Source organism: Panthera tigris, chromosome B3 (genome assembly GCF_018350195.1).
Source record: "Panthera tigris isolate Pti1 chromosome B3, P.tigris_Pti1_mat1.1, whole genome shotgun sequence".
Lineage (NCBI taxonomy): Eukaryota > Metazoa > Chordata > Mammalia > Carnivora > Felidae > Panthera > Panthera tigris.
Window position 1 is genome coordinate 73,442,202 of NC_056665.1, and position 19,000 is coordinate 73,461,201.

Genomic DNA, 19,000 nt, shown 5'->3' on the forward strand with positions numbered 1-19,000 from the left:
CTAAGCCAACACCTGGGCCTGCTCAACCCTCTAGTCACGTGACTCTCTCTGCAGACTGCCGGCAAGACTGGGTGCTACTCTGAGTGGAGCAGGAAGGTGAGCACTCACCTGGCTGTCAGTCAGCGGGAGCCAATAGATGCAGGGAGCTGCCTTGGTTTTACGGAAAAGGTCATCCAGCAGCTTGGCAGGTGGTTCCTCCTGAGCTTTCTCTGAAGTGGAAGAAAGCAAGTCAGACTTTATGCCTCTGACCCTGTGTCCCATCCCATTTGGACCCCTACTAACGGGTGTGTATGCCCCCACCACTAAGTACCTTTCTTCTCACTCTTCTTTTCTTTAGACTTCGCACGTTCCTTGCGGCGGCGGTCACGGGACCGTGATCGGGAGCGGGGCCCTTCTCGAACTTTGTCCCGATCCCATTCACGCTCTGATCGAGTTCGCTCCCGCCGCTCCATTTCCCGTTCCCGCTCTGCCCACTGTTCCCGCACCGCCCTCTCCTGCTCCCGCTGTTCTGCCCGGGGATGCTGTGGTGGCTGGGCTGGGGGTGGGGGCGGGGGGTGCAGGGGCCGTGGTACCCCCTGCTCCTCTGTCTTAGTTTCAGAGGGACGGTCCACCAAGAGGCCCCGGTGATAATCCAGCTGTGGGTAGAGGAGGGACAAGGACAGTCAGGATGGAGATGGTATCACTCCCACTGAAGGAGCCGAGGTACCAGGGCATACAGATTTTGGAGCCCCATGGTTCAACTAAAGGAACCAAGGGGGAGGGAGAAGAGGGAGAAGGAATCTCAATGACTGCAGGTTTGGCCAGGATCTCAGCTGGTTTCTAGCAGATAATGGCCTCCCCTGCCCCTCCTTCCTTTCTCTAGGTTTCTTACCTCCTCTTGCTCAGCATAGTCAGCACAAAGGAATTTGGGGTTGGACTGGGGCCACTTGACCCCATGTAGAGCTGTGCGGGTGGCAACTGCTTCCTCTACTGTTGAGTACTGGTGGAGGAAGGGAGAAGGTGGAGGGTCACAACAGGCCTCAATCCCTCCCACTTGCCACAGGGCCCTCAATTCCACCCACATTAGTCACAAAAGGAAATCTATGCCACAACCTAGAGGATCAGCATCCTTTCCTCACCGTTACAAAGCAGTGAGATTTGATCTTGTCAATCCAGAAGGCCTCTTCCACCAGAGTTCCTGTCCGTCCCAACAATTCCTTTAGTTGGCCTAAAGTAAAGGGACGCACCTGCCAGCGAAAACAGAGTTTCAGAGTCTTAAAGAAAGCAAGAACAACACTGTAACTAGTATTCAGATTCCCCAAATCTCTGGCACAGGAGGACAGCTTCAAAGTCTGGGTGAGGGCAAAGGGGTCAGGAACTCTCTTGCATGGGAAGCGAAAAGAGTGGTAACACAGAGATACTATGTGCCAGGCCCTCCACAAATCCTCCAGACAAACCTTACAGGCTGATACTTTGTCCCTGTTTTTCAGGTGAGGAAACTGGTTGTGAGAGATTAAGTTCAGTTGCTCAGTGAATAACTGACAGATCTAGGAGCTGAAGCTAAGAAACAGGAACCCAAAGCTCAAACTCTTAACCACTGAACAATGTTGTGCTGTGGGGAAACAATGCCGACTCACCAAATTGGAGATGTGGACGATGTTACTGATCTTGCCCCGGGGTGGGGAGGGCACCTGAGCAGTTCGGACTGGGTCATCAATTGTAATGGAAACTCCAGACTTTTGCTGGCTAATGGAACGTCGAGTTAAGGTATCTCCTAAAGTCACTATCAAAAAGAGCACACAAACGGTTTTCAGCAGGGAGCAATGCTGGCTCTTTTACCTCTGATACGCCTTTCTTTTTTCTTATTCTCCACCACGTAGTCACTCTTCCACCTAATGTGCTGAACACCTATAATGTGCAAGGTGAAGCTCCATATTATGGAGATTGAAAGATTCTAACCTAGCTCTCATGCAGCTTAGTAACAAGGAGGCGGAAGTAAAACAGATATGCAAAATACTAAAATAAAAGGCAGAAAACATTAAATGCTTTAAAAGAGGTCCAGATAAAGTGCTCTGGGAATTCAGAGAACTGCATGCTTCACCTACCTTTCTTTACTTCGTGCTCCACAGGAGGGGGCAAGGCCACCTCTACTGAAACCTGGGGAGGTATAGGGGGTTCTGCTTCGGACTCCTTCTCTTCTTCCTCTTCTTCCCTCTGCCCATTCTCTTGGCCTTCGGCAGGTACTACCTGTAAGTATCAGACAATGGAGGAATTCTTAAACACCAAACTGGCACATTCTTTTCAATCTCTTGTTCCTAAGAGGGGTGGTACATTTAACCTAGCATGCTCTTTCAACTAGGAGAAAGATTAAGTTCTCTTCCACCAGATCCTGGGATTATTAATGGTTCAACTGTCATGAGGAAAACTAAGACAGGAATGGGCAGATTTTTTCTGTATATGGCAAGATAATATTTTTAGGCCTTGTGAGTAATACAGTTTCTGTTGCAACTATTCAACACTGATGTTCTAGCACTTAAGCAGCCAGAAAGATAAGAATAAATGGGTTGGCATAGCCTTGTTCCAGTAAGACTTTATTATTACAGACAACAGGTTAGATTTGGTAGTCTGTTGATCCAAAAGGGCAATTAACCCAACCCTCTGCACAGATGGCAGATTTCCCTTCTAAAACTCCACCTTAGTTGCCTGCTCTGAGTCCACTGCCCCCTCCCGACACTGGGGTGCAGAAGCCTTACCTGGGTGACAGTCCGGCATATTTTCAGCCCCTTGTCATGTGTCCCATCGTCACCATTACGCTCTGTCTCATCCTCAGAGATTCGGGAGTCATCAGCATGAAGATCCACAATAGCCTCCTGCCCCGCCAGGGGTTTGATGTCGGGGATGAGGCTCTGGGACACAGATACCCCCCACCCCGTTACACTGGGCCCGTGTCTACTCCCACCTCAATGTGTCTCGTCCTCCCTTCCCCGGCTCCTCCCACCTCACCTTGAGTGATTCAGTGGTGATACTGATGGAGGGCTTCTTCTGTGTGGTGGCTGTGCTGGCTCCCCAACGCCGCTTCCGACCAGGCTGGCCCCCCTCTGTGTCACTGTTTCCAGCTGGCACCCCCTTGGTAGCTGCTGTCCCCAAGAAACAGGACCCAACAGTTAGATGGTCTCAGGTCCTCTGCTGGTTCACACCATAACACATACAGATAGCCTTCGACTGGAATTTCAGTAAAAGGTTAACTTAAGGAAATTTTATTTGGGCACTGGGAAACATTGCTTCAGAGTGAACAATAAAAGGACTGGAGCTACTTCCTGACAGATGAAAACTACTAATCTCTAAAGGCAATGAGGGATGGGTAACTAGGGTGGTGTGAAGTTTAAACTTTTAGTGGCAAAAATAGCTAACATACTGGAGAAGGCAGACTGAGAAGGACATATGAATACAAGAAAACACGGCTATGTGATACCAATATCTAAGTAAAGTTAAGACTGTGACATATCTAATCATGCTTCACATTCATTTTCACACTATGATCTCATATTTAAGTTACAAAGATCTATTACGCTTTTATGGATTTAGAACTTCTTGATGGGAAAATGTTAAAAATGTTACTGTTTGAGGTGTGAGCACTCTTAAGACTCTCTCTCAGAAGAAAATATAAACTGATAAGCATTATATGGGAATCCCTCAAACCTACTCCTGGTTCTGAGGGTTCAGATACCTGGACAAGGAAATGCATGTAGGGCTAAACAGGAAATGGTGAGACACCTCACCAGTGTGTCTCATTAGTTAAGAAAGAAATGTGACCTAGGAAAAATGACAGGGATTGTCTGAGGTTTTGAATTACAAAATGGCCAAGATGGAAATCTGCTGGGTACAGGGAGTGGGATGGGAAGAGGTGACCCAAGAATGCCATGGAGAAAGAATGGGAACCTATTTCTCTATAAACTCATTTTTATGGTTACTTTTGACCTTTATCAGGGATTGGGGCTAGACTTACAGACAACGGAGATCTTCCTCTTGAATGATTTGGGCAGCAAGCTCTGTATAGAGAAGAAAAGGGGGGGGGGAAAAAAAAAGAGAAAGAGACACACCCCACAGAGAGGGGGGAAGGAGGTTAGATGGGGCAGTCTTAGCATAGGCTCCAAAGACACAGAGAGAGAGAGACACAGAGACAGACAAGAGACCAAAACAGAAGCGGCAAACGGCAAAAACGAAGCAGAATCAATGCAAGTTAGAGAAAAAAATAAAATCAAACATCACAGCAGGGAAAAGTCATCTAGTCCATACCACACCTGTGTATTAGCTTAACCAGAAATAAGCTGGAAGAGGACTTCAGGAGCCTCCCAGCCCTTTAAAGGCATTGGTCATGCCCTCTTCCATGGTCTCTAGGGGTCAAGAGGACACCAAGCCCAATAAGGTATGCCCAGAACTGGGTCATCTAGTCCTCTCAGAAAACATGAGGAAACAAGGAAAACCACCTTTGGAATAACTGTCCAGCCTGACACCCACTGACACTGGCAGTGAGTCACTTGGACAGCAGACTGTTAAGACTGTCTACACCCCTACAGGGCAGCACCAGACCCACTGGAGATGAGGCTCCCTAGTCAACTGCCGGCAGAAAGAATTTAAAGGTGCTTTTGGTACAGAAAGGTTTTTATGATGGGCAGATTGTCCCCAGGGAGCCTCAGACTTTCTAACCACTGTACAGAGCTCTAGCAGAGCCTTCCTGGTTCCTTTCAACCGGGGCTTAAGGCTTAGGGGCTCTGCCAAGGACTAGAAACTCCCAAACCTGCTTTGGAGCAAATTTCTACCCCAAACACTCAGTGGGAGAAAGACTATGGACAGAGCAAAAAGAGGAAGAGAGAGAAAAGGGGATTAGAGCATTTTGAGATTTCAGTGCTTATTTCTGGAAAAACTAAGACCTACCACCCTTCTAAAGGGTAGGGCAGGACCCTCTTGATGAAATCCCCTTTCCCCATCCACCCCCCAGCCCCGTTTGTGTCGTCTAACCAAGTCTCCTTGGTCTCCGTTAAGGGCCAGCCTGACCCCTAGCCGGGCCGCTCTCGATGGGTAAGTTAGTGAGAGGAAAAAAAAAAAAAAAAAAAAAAAAGAAAAAAAAAAAAAAGAGGTCTTAATTAAAACAGGAAAAACATGAACCAAATAAATAAATCCAATAAAGAAATCAGAAAAATAAAGAAAAAGAAAATAATTAAAATAAAATATTAAATAAAAAGAAGAAGAAAATAAAGAAGAAAATAACTAGGAATATGACAAATGTTCCAGGTACCATCTCACACCTGGGATCTTCAGTTCAGCCAATCGCACCTCACTGTGTACTGTATCTAGTCAACCGCCGGTCCAATCAGAATGAGCCCTCCCTGCTAGGCGCTGTGCAATTGGTGGGGGGTTGGGTTGGCAAAAAAGGTGGGCGCACGGCGTGGTGGTCAGCACGGCACTGCCAGAGTCCTCCCAGGGGCGCAGGGGGGGCGGGAGGAAAACGTGTGGGGGGACGCTGCCCAGTTTCCATGATGTCAAGACAGTTCACTGGTGGTGGCCAGGCTCAGCGAGGGGTACGGGGGGAAAGGGGGCAGAGACATCAGTCCCAGCCCTGTAGGGGCATCATCTTGCAGTCCCTGATGAGATGGCCTGTGAGTAGCAGGAATAGTCCTGGCCTTTTATCGTGACAGGCAGGCAGGACCCTATGTCCACCAGTGGCAAGATGCAGCAATACCACCACCCAATACTTGGAATCCAGGTGATGACTCCAGAGTCCCTTTCTCCTCTGCCTGTAAATGGGGAGGGGGTCCTCTCACCGAGTGGGATCATGGAGCCTCTGATGAAGGCAGGCTGGGGGTAGTAGGTGGATAGCCCCAGGACCTGGCACACATTCAGCAGCAAGGTCAGAATACTTTTCTTCTGAGAGTTGTGTGTGGCATCTCCTCAGGGACTCCAGCTGAGACAGTGGTTCCAGTCAGATGGATGGATGAGGCCCTGCCTCCAGGGATGGAGGAGAAGCCGGAGCAACCAACATGCTGCCCTTCACCATGGACAACAGGGACCAAAGGAAAGTCCTTCTGATGAGCAAGTGGTGATACATGGCTGGGCTGTCATCAGCATTAAATCCCTGGGCTCAAACCCTAGACTTCTCTGCAGGGTTCCTAGTCGTCACAGCTTAAGCCGAGAGCCTCCACTTGGAATTTTACAGCATGGCACTGTGATCACAAACATTGACTCTTTAGGAGGTCTTGGTGCCCTAGATGGGGATCCCAACAGTCTGCAGCAAACAAGGCAACCCACAGTCCTCAAAAGGGTTAAGGGCATGTGGGCAGGCGCCCCAGCACTGACACAAGCTCTTCTTGGGGTGTCCCAAAATAGGGAGATGATGCAAGTCCACCCCTTTCCAAATGTTTTTTGCTTTCTCAATACAAGTCTCTCCAGAACAGTGCTCTTCTTGGCCCCCTGATGTAAGCAAGGCAGGGAGGCAAAAGGGGGCCCATCACAGGATCCCATATACATGCCCCCCTCTGGCCAAGACACCTGGATAGCAGACTCGGCTCTGATTGGGCAGCTCAGTAGCAGCGGGTGGGTCCAGAGGAAGAGGCGGCATCAGCGATTGGCCAGTTGGGCAGGGTTTTATTTTACGGGCGGATTACCGTACATGAGGTACTTGGACAAAGTTTTACGGGGAAGAAGGACCTTGTAATAAATAATATTCTGCACATCAAATCACTTTCACCGGCCCCCACCCCCGCAACACACACCAAAGAAAGGCTACACACACGACAGTCCCTCCCATCCTGTTATCCCACTCCCAAACCCAGCTAACTCCTTCTCTATTATTTTAAGAGCCAAGAAGACTTCGCTGGCTCTGATGGGGGGAACCCCCTGAATTGGGTGCAGGACACAAGATAATATATATGCCAAAAAAAGGAAGTAGAGGGGTCAGAGAAATGGAGAAGGGGCCTCCGGGCTCACCCAAGTGCTGGCTTAAGTAGCTATATCTCTGCAATATGACCACTAGAGGGCAGAGGAGGAACAAAAATTCCTCAGCATGGCTGGTCAGCTGAGAACCACCACAGCCCACTAGATGGCGTTGAACTCCCACAGGCTTTTAAAAAGGAGGGAAAGCTAACAGTTACTACAGGGAGAAGCTCGAGAGGGTAGCAGGGAAAGCTGGGCCTGGGTCTTAGATAAAGGGCCATTAATCGACGTTTCCTTTCATTACAAACTTCCAACACTCTGCACTACACTACTTCCCCAACAGGGAAAGGGAAACCAATGAGCCCTGTCCCCATCACAAGGGGTCTCCCTTGCTAAACCAGCGAATTCTCCCTTGGCCCTATCCTGATCCAAGTCTGTCTAGTCCCTTCTTTTTAAAGCTATCCCACTGTGTAAGAGGGATCATCAAAGTGGTCTACTCTCTCCCCTAGGCCCGTTCTTGCCTGCCCACCCCAACAGGTGGCTTGGAAATTTACCTCTTTCTTCTCCTCATCTTCGGCACTGCCCTCTGGGCGGTCATCATTGCTGACTTGGTCTGCAATAGGCACGGGGGGTTCTGGAACCTCATTTTCAGGTCTGTTTTCACTTGTGTCCATGGTCACTTCCTCCTTCTCCTCACTGACAGTATGGGGAGAGGTACGGAGGGAAGGGCAGGAAAGAACCAAGGGGAAGAGAGAGCAAGACGTTAGGTTTTGGGTCAGGAAACCCCCATGCCTCATTACTTGGGTGGGGTTGGGAGGGCTGCTTTTTAGATCAGACTAGAGACCATGCCCCCACAGGAAAAGTGAGAAACTGTTTTCTTTGGGGAAAGAGCACAGATTGTAGCATCCACATCCACTCATTGCTCAGATAGGATAAAGGTGTGATGAGTGAGGTCAGGACTCCCAACTGTTTTTAGGTAATTCACCAGAGTACTCTTATATGGAAAGGAGTAACATCCCTCTCTGAAACAGTCCCTCAAAAGTCATTGTGATTTGCCCACAATCCTGTGGCCTCCTTATCCCCTGGCCACAGGCATCTTTAACAAAATTGCATGAGAAGTTAAAGGAAGCTTGACTACTTAAAAACACAAGAAATAATGTCCGTGGCTGTGGCAAATGATTCCAACCTTGTGTTTATTATAATCAACTGCTTAATAAAACCTACTGACCCACAGATCTGGAAACATCAGGAATGGAGAAATTGTGGGGGAGGGGGCTGCAGGGAAAGCAGGGCTGATGAAGGTTCAAGCTTCAACAAGGACCCTCTGTCATCCAAAAAGAAAAAGCTACAATTGCTGGAGTTTGAAAGCTCAGAGAAGAATCAGGCCACTTTTACCTGCTCAGAGGTGCAGGAATTGTTCTTATATTCGGCTTTCGCCCAGTTTCTCCCACTCCCTCATTCCAACTTCCAAGAGATAAAGAGAGCAGGCCTCCTAGTCAAGACACACCCTCCCCCCACATCATGTATCGCCTCCCCAATATTGAATCCCCCTACCCCCACTCTCAATCACACAAGTTAGCTCCCATTTCAGGCAATGAATCCCAAAGATTCACTTCAGATAAACTATCTTTCCATCCCCTTTTTCTGTTTTCATCCCTAACTTCTATCTCTAACCTCACCCCCACTACCACCAAACACTGGGGTTCCCAGTGTTTGGGTTCCCCCAAATTAAGATGAGCAGGAGCCTAAGACTCAGGAGAGGGCAAACCAAGCCCCCCACCGATAACCACCACCAGAAAATTCAGCATTCCCAACGGGCTGACTGACACTCAGAGGTCAGAACAGCCTCCCCAGAGCAGGCAGGGAGGGATGCATGGGAAGGGGGAGGGGAAAATCGGAACTGTGCCCCCAGCTAACCGGCCCCCACAGAAACACGCGATTCAACTGCCTAAATCTAAAGAAAAGACTTATCCCAAAAATGCCTATTTCCCACACGGAGAGGGCAAGTTGGGCCAATTAGAAATCAGGCAGGAAGGACAAAGAGGGAAAGCAGAGTGATTGAAAACAAACCAAAACGAAAGACGGAATGAAAGCCATGGGGAAGAGAAGGAAGATGAGGTGGGCTAAAGTGGTGGGGTAAAGGGATACATGGAAATGTGAGGCTCTCACCCTTCTTTGCTTTCTGATAACATGATTTTTTTTCTCCCCCTGGAAGTGCTGTTTATCCCTTTCTGGAATGGAAGAAATAACAAAAACCAAAGAAAAAAAATCCTAAAAAATTATAAAAAAAAAAAAAAACAACCAAAAAACCACAACACCTTCCTTGTCCCAAGAGCCCACCACCTCCTCCCCAGCCACCCGATCCAGAGAGAGAAAATCGAGATGCAGCAATTGGGGATCCAAAAAATGGTAAATGGAAGGGGAGGTGGTGGTGGTGGTGGTGGTGGTGGTGAGGGGAGGCTAAAATAGATCTGGCTTTTAAGAGATAAGCGTTAAGTCCTCACGGCAAACCCCGAGTTCGGCTGGATTGGTCTCTCTGGAGAAGGAGGAGGAAGAGGGCCAGGCTGCTGGTAGTGGCTGGCTCTATTGTATTGGCGGAGCGGCGGCGATCAGCCGGAGACATGCAGGGGAGCCATCTTGCCACTTACCCAGCAGCCCGTGTGTGCGGATGGGGGAGGGCCCTGCTGCAGCAGGGGAGGGGAAAGAAAAAAGGGAGGGCGCTGAGTGAGCAAGGTTCTTATCCTCTGGCAGGCCACAGGGAGCTCACTGCTGGCTCAATAGGCCTGGCCTTTTTCCTTCTTTTCTCAGGTTACAACAGCTACCCAGGCCTATCCCCACAGGGAGAGGGTGCGCTCTCCTTGTCTTCCCAGGGGGAGGGGGAGGGGGCTGGGTGGAGAGGGCATACAAAGTTACAGCGGCTTGCTTGGAAGATTCCAGAGAATAGATGGAAGGGAAACAGCAGAGCTGGGAGTGAAAAATGATTAAAGGAAGACAACAAAGCCAAAGTTGAAAGAGACACAGAATGGAGGGTCCTGAGCAATTTTTTACGTGTCTACCTCCCCCCCATCCTAGAAGCCAGTCAGCTGTTCATGGCAGGGAGGTGGGATGAGAACTGGCACTATCCAATCACTATAGCAGCTAGCTAGCTGCTCACCCCAAGCAATGACCACGTGTTATTACTCCAACCTGTCCTTTCTCCAGGGATGGTGGGAGGAGTGGATAGCAGAGACAGTTCCTTTTTGAGTTACCAGTAGAGAGGGGGAGAGGTGTCTCTAAAGAGATGACAGACAACTTTGTTTCAAAGAGTCTTTAATAAGGTCACCCTTCCCCGGGGTCCACTGGAGCCAGAAAGGAAAAGGATAAACAGGGCAAGGGGGACCTTGGGTAGCTGTAGCACGAAGGCCACATTTTGGAGCAAGGACTCCAAGGTGAAGGCTTGAAGTAGATGAGAAACTGAAGACAGCAGTTACCTGGGGCAGGGGTAGGGGGATATCTGTTGGGCCGAAAGTGTTTGGGAACTAAACAGAAACTATTAATCATGGGCATCTTCACCAGACTACATGGGAAATAGGAAGCTGACTCTAACCATTCAAAGAAAGCACTCAGGAGATGTTCAAAAACACTGCTTTGTTGAATGCAAAGGTGCTCCTTTTGTGTCCTAGTGGCAGCAGAGGTTTAACACTAAGACAAGCTCCTGGGTACTTAACCAAAAGCTTGGTATTATCTCATCTGTAATACCAGAGCTTTTAGCTAGGAATAAAACTTACTCCCCAATGCTTAAAATCTCATACATGCCAACCACATGCTAAAGTGGTCATGTTTACACATTACACATTTCCTTTCACTTAGTGGTCCTTGTCTGCCCAGTAAGACTGAGAGCTCTGCAGTCAAACTGGCTAGGGCCTAGTCATGGCCTGCCCCAGCTCCCATACAAGTTCTGTGGTTTTGGGCAAATCTCTGATTCTGTGTATCTCTTTCTTAATCTGTAAAGTGGGGATAACAACAATACCTATCTCATGGAAGTGTGATGAGTTCGCCCTTAAGAGTCTGGCTTGGATGACTTTTGACTCCAAGTCAAGGTAAAGATATACATAAACACATGTACATTTAATAGGTCATTATCTCATTTGATGCCACCTATGGAACTTTTTCTGAGTTTTCTCAAAGAGTAGACTGCTTTTTCTCTGACGTGAAGGTATTCGGTAGTTGGTCTGACAGGTTTTCAGCAAAGACCTCATCACTCTGTATGATAACCGCTGGTTGACTTGCCCCTCACCTCCACCTTGCAGGGTTCCTCAAGGTCAGGGGCTACATCCCTAGCCCAGGGCCTAACACAAAGAAATGCTCCATAAATATTTAAGACTGTCACTGGGGGTACCAGGAGGACATTTTAATAATTGCTTGCTGAGCGGCACCTGGGTGGCTCAGTCAGTTAAGCATCTGACTCCTGATTTCGGCTCAGGTCATGATATCACGGTTCAGAGTTCAAGCCCCATGTTGGGCTCTGCGCTAGCAGCAAGGACAACTGCTTGGGATTCTTTCTCTCTCTGCCCCTCCCCCATCCCCCAAATAAGTAAATAAACATTAAAAAAAAAAAAATCATTGCTTGCTGAACTAAAAGTTTTCTTCCTCTTTTTTTTTTTAAAGCTCTATGGGGGCGCCTGGGTGGCTCAGTCGGTTAAGCGTCCGACTTCAGCTCAGGTCACGATCTCACGGTCTGTGAGTCCGTGAGTTCGAGCCCCGCGTCCAGCTCTGGGCTGATGGCTCGGAGCCTGGAGCCTGCTTCCGGTTCTGTGTCTCCCTCTCTCTCTGCCCCTCCCCCGTTCATGCTCTGTCTCTCTCTGTCTCAAAAATAAATAAACGTTAAAAAAAAAATTAAAAAATAAAATAAAATAAAATAAAAAAAAGCTCTATGCCCAATGTGGGGCTCAAACTCTTGACTCCAGATCAAGAGTCACACCCTCTACTGACTGAGCCAGACAAGCTCCCCTAAGTTTTCTTCTTAAAAATTATTGTAGATGGAATTCCTACAGAAAATGTTACCTCACGAAGAATGTTAGCTTCCAACATCCTCAGATAAATGTTCCCTGTCCATCAAATGTCCTAAAATAGTTTGGGCTGCCAATATGCCTCTCCAGAAGCGGCTTCCTTGGAGGAAGAATATTTCTTTCTTGGAAATTCTATCTCGTTTTTTCAAGAATAAGAATTTTACCTGTTATCCTTGGCTTTCTTAAGACACAGTGAGTTTGTGCCATCTATTTCCCCACAAACAATTCTGTGGGATCCAAGATTCCCAAGACTTTATTTTCATAAGAAAAAGATGAATCCTTCGAATTGCCCCCCAAAGGGGCTCAATCTACTTGCAGGCCCAGTCCCAAAACCTTGTTAGCTACTTGTCAGAGCCCCATGCAGCTTTTCTTTGTAGCCCCTTTTAGACAAAAAGCATCCAGACATCTCCCTTCCCACATCAAGTTCTTGCACAAATATTTCTGATATCTTTGAAAAATCTGTGAAATTGCATGGGGGCTGGGGGTCGGAGATATCTATCTATAATTAAAGAGCACACAAAGCATTTGCAGGCCAGAAGAACCGAACTACTTGGAGACTAGTAACATATTACAGTTCATATCAAGATTCAGAGAAACTGATGGGAAAGGAAATTTCTACAGGCATACACGTCTCAATTTTAGTTACTGTAGAACATTCATGAGCTAAAGACCTGATATGAAACTTTCTAAGAAATAACGGGATGTGACTACTCCCAGGCAGTGAGACTTAAATACATAATCCTGTAGGAGCATACTAGTTCCAAGATAACCAAGAACAGAATGATTTGGGGAGTATGTCTTTAGATCCTCATTTCTCAGTGAGCGAACGCTATTGAGAATAATACATTTTACTTTTTAAAGTTATGCATCATTTGCATACTGGCACTGTAGGTCCCCTGGAGAGTAACCATTACGCTGTCACACTGGCTTAAAGGACCATTTCCTTCCTTCATACTCAGGCAAGCCAAAAGTCCAAAACTGCTATTGCCTGCAAGGGTTGTGTCCTCAGGAAGGTTGTATTCAGAAAAATTCAAGTTTGAATTAACTACTGCTGGATGATACAGCTGCCCACACGAAAGTTCTTATTTCTCCTCTATTTTTTTAATGTAAAAGAGAGTAGCATTATTTTCTGCTGTCTGAGGACATTTTTGTTATACCCATAGCAGGCAAAGATTGGATTTTGGAACATAGCCCAACCGAAATAGGACTGAGGGCTCACAAATTACTATTCCAAGCAATGACAAGATACCTTACCTCATAAATTTAGAATTCCTCAGGACACAATCAGAATGGATTTAACAAAGCACGGAAAAAGTTAGGCAATTTCTTCCAGGTGCTGAGAGGTCCATGAAATCTTTTTTTTTTTTAACACTTTACTGAATCAACAGGCCCTAGCTCTCTTGTTGAGACACACTGGAAAACCAAGGTTAAGCCACAAATAGTCTTTTCCATTTAGCACTGCTGATCCCACTTTTAAAATTGGCCACCAGGCTGAACACTAGGACTCTAGAGGGGTGAAGGACTAGGAGGAGTGTTGTGATTCGGTTGAGCCTCCAGAAATGTAGGCAAACTTTTCTCAAAGATTCATTTATCAAATCCAATGCCAGAATAGCCTACAGGTTTTGGCCGTTGGGCATGTCTTTTTACTAGGCTGCTGAATAGACCATCTGGAAGACAGGCAGAGGGAAAGTAAGTAAAGGGGATGTGTGTGAGTTACTCCTGAGGCCAGATTGCATTTCTAATCTATAGGCTGCTCCACTGAAGCTTGCCTAGGCTACAATGGACAATCTCAGTATTTGCCCAAGGTGCCACTTGCCTATCACCTTGTTGGAATCAATGTAACTAGATTGCTTGCCTCAGTTGTAAAATGAAAGATCAAAGCCACCTTTATGTGGGGAGAAAAACTCTATATGACTCCAAGCTTCACTTGTCCCAGGCTTACATGCAAAAGTACAGAAATAAAGATGTTTCAAAATGGCATCAAGTGCCGTTTTGTAGCCAGGATCTCACAGACCAACTGAATATTAGGGCAAACAAAACCTTTTCAGAAAATTACTTGCCTCTCAAGGTGCATAGGAGGCAGTTCCTCAGGCCCAATTAGTAGCAAGTTGTCAACACCTACTTTGAAACTGCCATTACACAAAGGACATGCTGTACCCCCCCACCATGGGATGGGGTAGAGGAGGGCAGGTATTATCTCTGCTTGATGGATATGGAAGGGAAGCTGTCACCCCATTTCCTCATCGATGGTGTAGCTGGGGAATCCTGAACACCTTCCAGAATCCGCTGGGTTTTCACTTTATGGTCCTAGAAGAAAAACCCCTCTCCAAAGGATAATGTACCCATCCCCAAAGGGAAAAACAAAAACTTTTCAAAGTCGAGTGAACTTTTGACATTCAAACCAAAAAATGGCCACAAGATGGCAGCAGAGGCAAGACCATTAGACTGAACAGCAGCAAGGGTATATCCCAAGGCAAAAACTATACAGATAGAGTACGAAACTAGTATTAAAGTCATAAGGAAATGAGGTAATCAATCGCCTGCCCACCACCCTCCAAAATCTGAGGCAAGATAGTCCGAAACTCTCATAAGAGAGTAAATTATTAGACTTTTACATAAAAGGGAAAATCATACTGGTAGTATTAGTGTTAAAACGACATAAAACCAACATGGAACAACTTTAGGTCAACTGTCTACACAGGATGTTCACTAAAGCAGTACAGGATTCTTGATGTCCAAAAGCTAAGCAATCTTATTTCCACAATGCTTTGCTTGTCATTTCCCATGGGACTCTGAAGCCAGGAATTTGGGTTCAAATGCTTCTTAATTTATAGTACCTAGCTCAGAATACTGAATGATATACCTGTTCTTACCTGTATTTTTCTAAAAATAAATACAAGGAATAAAAAGTTCAAATTATATAAATGGCAAAAATCAATCCAAGGGTCTTACGGGGCCCCTAAATAAACTTCTGACTTCCTTCATGTACACTTCATATTTTGCTGTATCGTATCCAGTAAAAACTACGATGAATTATGCTTAATAAAAAGACAGCTAACAACCAGGGAAAACAGCGAAAACTCAAAAGCAAACCCCCTGTGCCTTTCTCAGTAGACTTTTGATATCCTTTATTAAACTGTGTTCCCAGGCTCAGATGTAGCTGGTAAACGTGAATTAAAGACTGAGTTAAGCTGACCTGAGTCAACTCCCTCACTGTCTTGAGTTTGGAAACCAAAGTCCCTACCGCCTGTTCCTTAAAGGACCTGACTATTTTGGTCAGAGGATCCCAGAAATGGGTTTCCTTATGCTCTAACCACCACTTTTCAGACTACCTTAAGAATTCTGGTGGCAGCTCTTAATGTGACAACTGAAACCTAGACTTTGTCCAGATAAAGCTCTGCCTTCTGTTTTAAAAGGAAACTAGGACTGCGTAGTCGAAGAACCCCAGGGAGTGAATAACTACCCCTCACTTCCAGTTCCTTATTATACCCCAGACAAGATCGATTACTTACACAGTGTGATGAATCCTTTCTGATTCTGGTAGGTGAGAAGTCTGGGTCTCTGAGGTTTGGGGCTGTGTGGCAGCTGGTGGCTCTGCCTCTTCAGCTTCACACTTCTTTGGGCTCCCCTGTCAGGACAAACATAGCAAAACAACATAGCAACGTACTTAAATCTGCTTGGTTCCTTTTCTTTAACCTGGAGCTGGTAAAAGGCAGAGCAGGACTTACACAGTAGCAGCTCCACACTTAGCCCTATATATCTTCATTATTTTAGTTTAGAAAGTGGAATGGAATGCCACTTCAAGAATTTCTATGCCAGCAATAATTTTATTAAAATTTTTTTGAGAGAACGGAGAAAAAGCTTCCTTTGGGGCAGAAAAAAAGGAGACATTCTACAGAAGTGACTCTGGGAGCCCTAGAGATGAGAACCTTGCTGCTTAGCCTCACATAGAGCTTTCATGAACCAGGGAGCCGGAACGGAGTTCAGTGGAATCTTCCATGTATCCCCAAATATCAACGTTTCTACCGAACCTTATCCAGACCAACCTTTCAGTTTTACAGCTAACACAAAAGGGAAAATCATGCCTAATCCTCCATCTCCCACTAGGGAGGGGGCATAACAGCCTACCCGCTCAGGTTGTAACCTCTGGGTCACATGCTTTTCGGCTGGCTCAGGTTGGCTTAAACGCCTCATTCGAATAGAGGATGAGGTGGAAGTCCTCTCCTTTGGCTCAAGGACCTGCAGTTGTGGCACTGGTGGAGTTGCAACCTCCTGACCAGAAGAGGGATCTTTGGTTTCAGTGTAGCTGGTGCTGCTGTCTCTGGAGACTCCAGGGCTCAGAGACTAAAGAAATGAAGCACATAAAGCAAATTATTTTATATGATTATGTATTTAGTACATCACTGAGTTTTCCAATTTCTGCTGACTCAGTTTAATACTTTAGACCCTTCTGTCTCTTATGCTTATTCTTGTTTGAGTTAGTGATCTCTTGGACTTCCTAGAGTATTTGCCAAATTATTTATTAAGTCCCAACTAAGGTGCTGAGATGCTGGGATACTAGAATACACATGTAAAAAGGCATGTCCATGTCCTCAAGTTTACAGTCTAATGAAGGAGACGGGTAAATGATTCAACTTCGGAATCAAAGGGACTCAAAAAATGAAAAAGAACTCTAGGGATCAATGAGTTGAAAATCAGACTCAGAGATGATAGGAAAGTGACCTGGGGAGTAAAAATAGTTTTTCCCATTCCTGCCAGGAATTATAATAGGTTCTCCTGGGGTTGAAAAACACTGGAGTACAAGATAAAAAAACATCAATGCACCCAAGATTCTCCCACACTTACTTTTCTGCTGTTGCTTGACGCTGAACGGGAACGGGAACGTGACCTGGACTCTGACGTTGATCTGGAGTCCATCTCAGATCTACCACGAGGGTTGGTGTGAGTACGTGCCCGAGATCCATCTCTCTGCTTGGATCTTGGAGATGAGTGAGATTGAGAGCCTGAGCTGTCAGGAGAGCGGGATCTTGATCTAGAACTGGAGGATGAAGAGGAGGACCGGCTTGAGGATGAGTCAGCTGACTGTTTCAATCTGTGGCTTGGGAGAAGAGTATGAGAAGCCCTTCTGCCTTCCTTCTGTTTCAAAGACAGCTGTTTCAGAGATTCCTCAGTGATCCCTTTGGCCGGTGCTAATTCCTCAATTTTTAGAGGGAGTGGTTGAGCAGATTTTTCTGACTCAGTTTCAAGACCCTTCTGGGTTGAGCATTCAGCTAGTGTGCTTTTCTGAACTAGAGGCAGGACACTCTCCTCTGGCACTTTCTCTGCTAGAGATTCTGCTTTGGTGTCTGCAAGACTGGACAAAGGAGACAGGCCTCCCACCAACTGGACAGTATGCTGAGATATTAATAGCTCCCTGGCCTCAGCATCTGTATTATGAGGAGACAGCTGAATGAGGACAGGGGGAGCTGGGCCTTCCATGGGCTCTATTTCTTCTTCACTCTGGAGTTGTGTATTAGATGGTGGAGAAGATGCTTCCTTGGTAAGTAAAGGTGGGGGAGTTTCCTCCTCACTGGCATTTTGCTCTGGTTGTAGCACAAAAGGGGCCTTCTCCAGATCTTCAGTCAGTCGAGGAGGGGAAGGGGATTTTGATTTTTCCTCGAAGCCTTTTAAAATTTTTACTTCCTTTTCTTCCTCCTCAAGAGAAGAAACTGTTTTCATCTCTTTCTCCTGCTGATGTCTGGCCATATGACTTCTTCTGGCCTCCTCCTGGGACCGTGTAACTCTCCCTCCTCTCTCTAACCCCTCCTGTTCCTGGGATCTTATGGTTTGGGATCTCTCATCTATCACCTCCTCTGGTTTTGCTCTGGGTATCTCTTCCCTCTCTTCTGTTTCCTCAAACTGTTTCAGGACTGGTACATCCCTAGATTTTTGTCCCTCATCATCTTCTTCCTCTTCCTCATCTTCCTCCTCTTCCTCCTCCTCTTCTTCTTCCTCCTCCGTTTTCAAATTTCGATCTGCTCTGACCCGTAGATTTCTGGAAGGTGCCTCTTGGTCCTCTTCCTCCTCAGCAGCCTGGCTGCACTCAGAGAGTTTAGCTGCTCTTGCCTGAAAAAAAAAAAAAAAAGATAGTTATTTGTTTATTTATTTAAAGTAGGCTCCATGGCTAACCTGGGGCTCAAACTCACAACCCTGAGATTAAGAGTCACATGCTCTACCCACTAAGCCAACCAGGTGTCCTGGAAAGGAAAGATATACAATAGTTCCAAGTATATTTGCTCACTATCAACAGAGGAGAAGAGTATCTTACAAGATATACATAGGAAGGAGAAACTCAAAGACACATGTTTTCAGCAACATAAACAAGTGTCTCAGTAAACAAGCATGACTTATCGAGCTCTTACAGGCATCAAAATAGTGACCAAAAGGAATACAATAATGAAACTGCTACTAGTTTTTAGTTTCAAGCTTTAAAAATAAACTGAACATCTTTGAACGCCTGGGTGGCTCAGCTGGTTAAGTGTTGGACTTCAGCTTAGGTCATGATCTCACGATCTGTGAGTTTGAGCCCCGCGTCCGGATGTGTTGACAGCTCAGAGTCTGGAGCCTGCTTCAGATTCTGTGATTCCCTCTCTCTCTGCCCCTCCCCTGCTCGCACTCTCTCTCAAAAATAAACAAACATTAAAAATAAATAAATAAAAATAAACTGAACATCTAGAAAGTAGCAGGGCAGGTGGGGGAACTGACGTATCATCACTTAATGTAATTATTCTTATCGTTTTGGTATATTTAATTTTTTCCCCACTATTTCTTTTACATACTCATAATTATACCACAAATATCCTTTTGTATTCTGCTCACTTAATACTGTATCATATGGCTTTAAAATTTTTTTGTTTGTTTTAAAGATTTTAAGTAATCGCTACACCCAACATGGGGCTTGAACTCACAACCCCGAGATCAAGAGTCATATACTCTACCGACTGAAGACAGCCAGGTGCCCCTGGCTTTAAAGTTTTAATTAAATAACTGTATCTTTTCTAATA

General features: G+C 46.1%; 1 protein-coding gene across 11 annotated transcripts in view; it reads right to left on the reverse strand.

The window, feature by feature from the left end:
- ACIN1 (apoptotic chromatin condensation inducer 1) overlaps positions 1-19,000 on the reverse strand; it is a 33,589-nt gene that overhangs the window by 1,844 nt on the left and 12,745 nt on the right. For 4 of the 11 annotated variants that reach the window (XM_042989389.1, XM_007097970.3, XM_042989392.1 and 1 more), the window contains 13 exons: positions 16,803-18,062; positions 16,086-16,301; positions 15,470-15,585; positions 7,464-7,605; positions 3,986-4,028; positions 2,983-3,116; positions 2,733-2,885; positions 2,085-2,226; positions 1,617-1,762; positions 1,119-1,226; positions 872-979; positions 311-635; positions 109-209 (listed from right to left, as the gene is read on the reverse strand). In XM_042989389.1, the coding sequence (XP_042845323.1) occupies positions 109-209; positions 311-635; positions 872-979; positions 1,119-1,226; positions 1,617-1,762; positions 2,085-2,226; positions 2,733-2,885; positions 2,983-3,116; positions 3,986-4,028; positions 7,464-7,605; positions 15,470-15,585; positions 16,086-16,301; positions 16,803-18,062 (2,994 nt within the window). Of the gene's footprint in view, positions 1-108; positions 210-310; positions 636-871; positions 980-1,118; positions 1,227-1,616; positions 1,763-2,084; positions 2,227-2,732; positions 2,886-2,982; positions 3,117-3,985; positions 4,029-7,463; positions 7,606-9,078; positions 9,391-9,413; positions 9,729-15,469; positions 15,586-16,085; positions 16,302-16,802; positions 18,063-19,000 lie in introns of those variants that run through there. The other 7 variants (XM_042989388.1, XM_042989386.1, XM_042989387.1 and 4 more) reach the window with 7 other exon arrangements.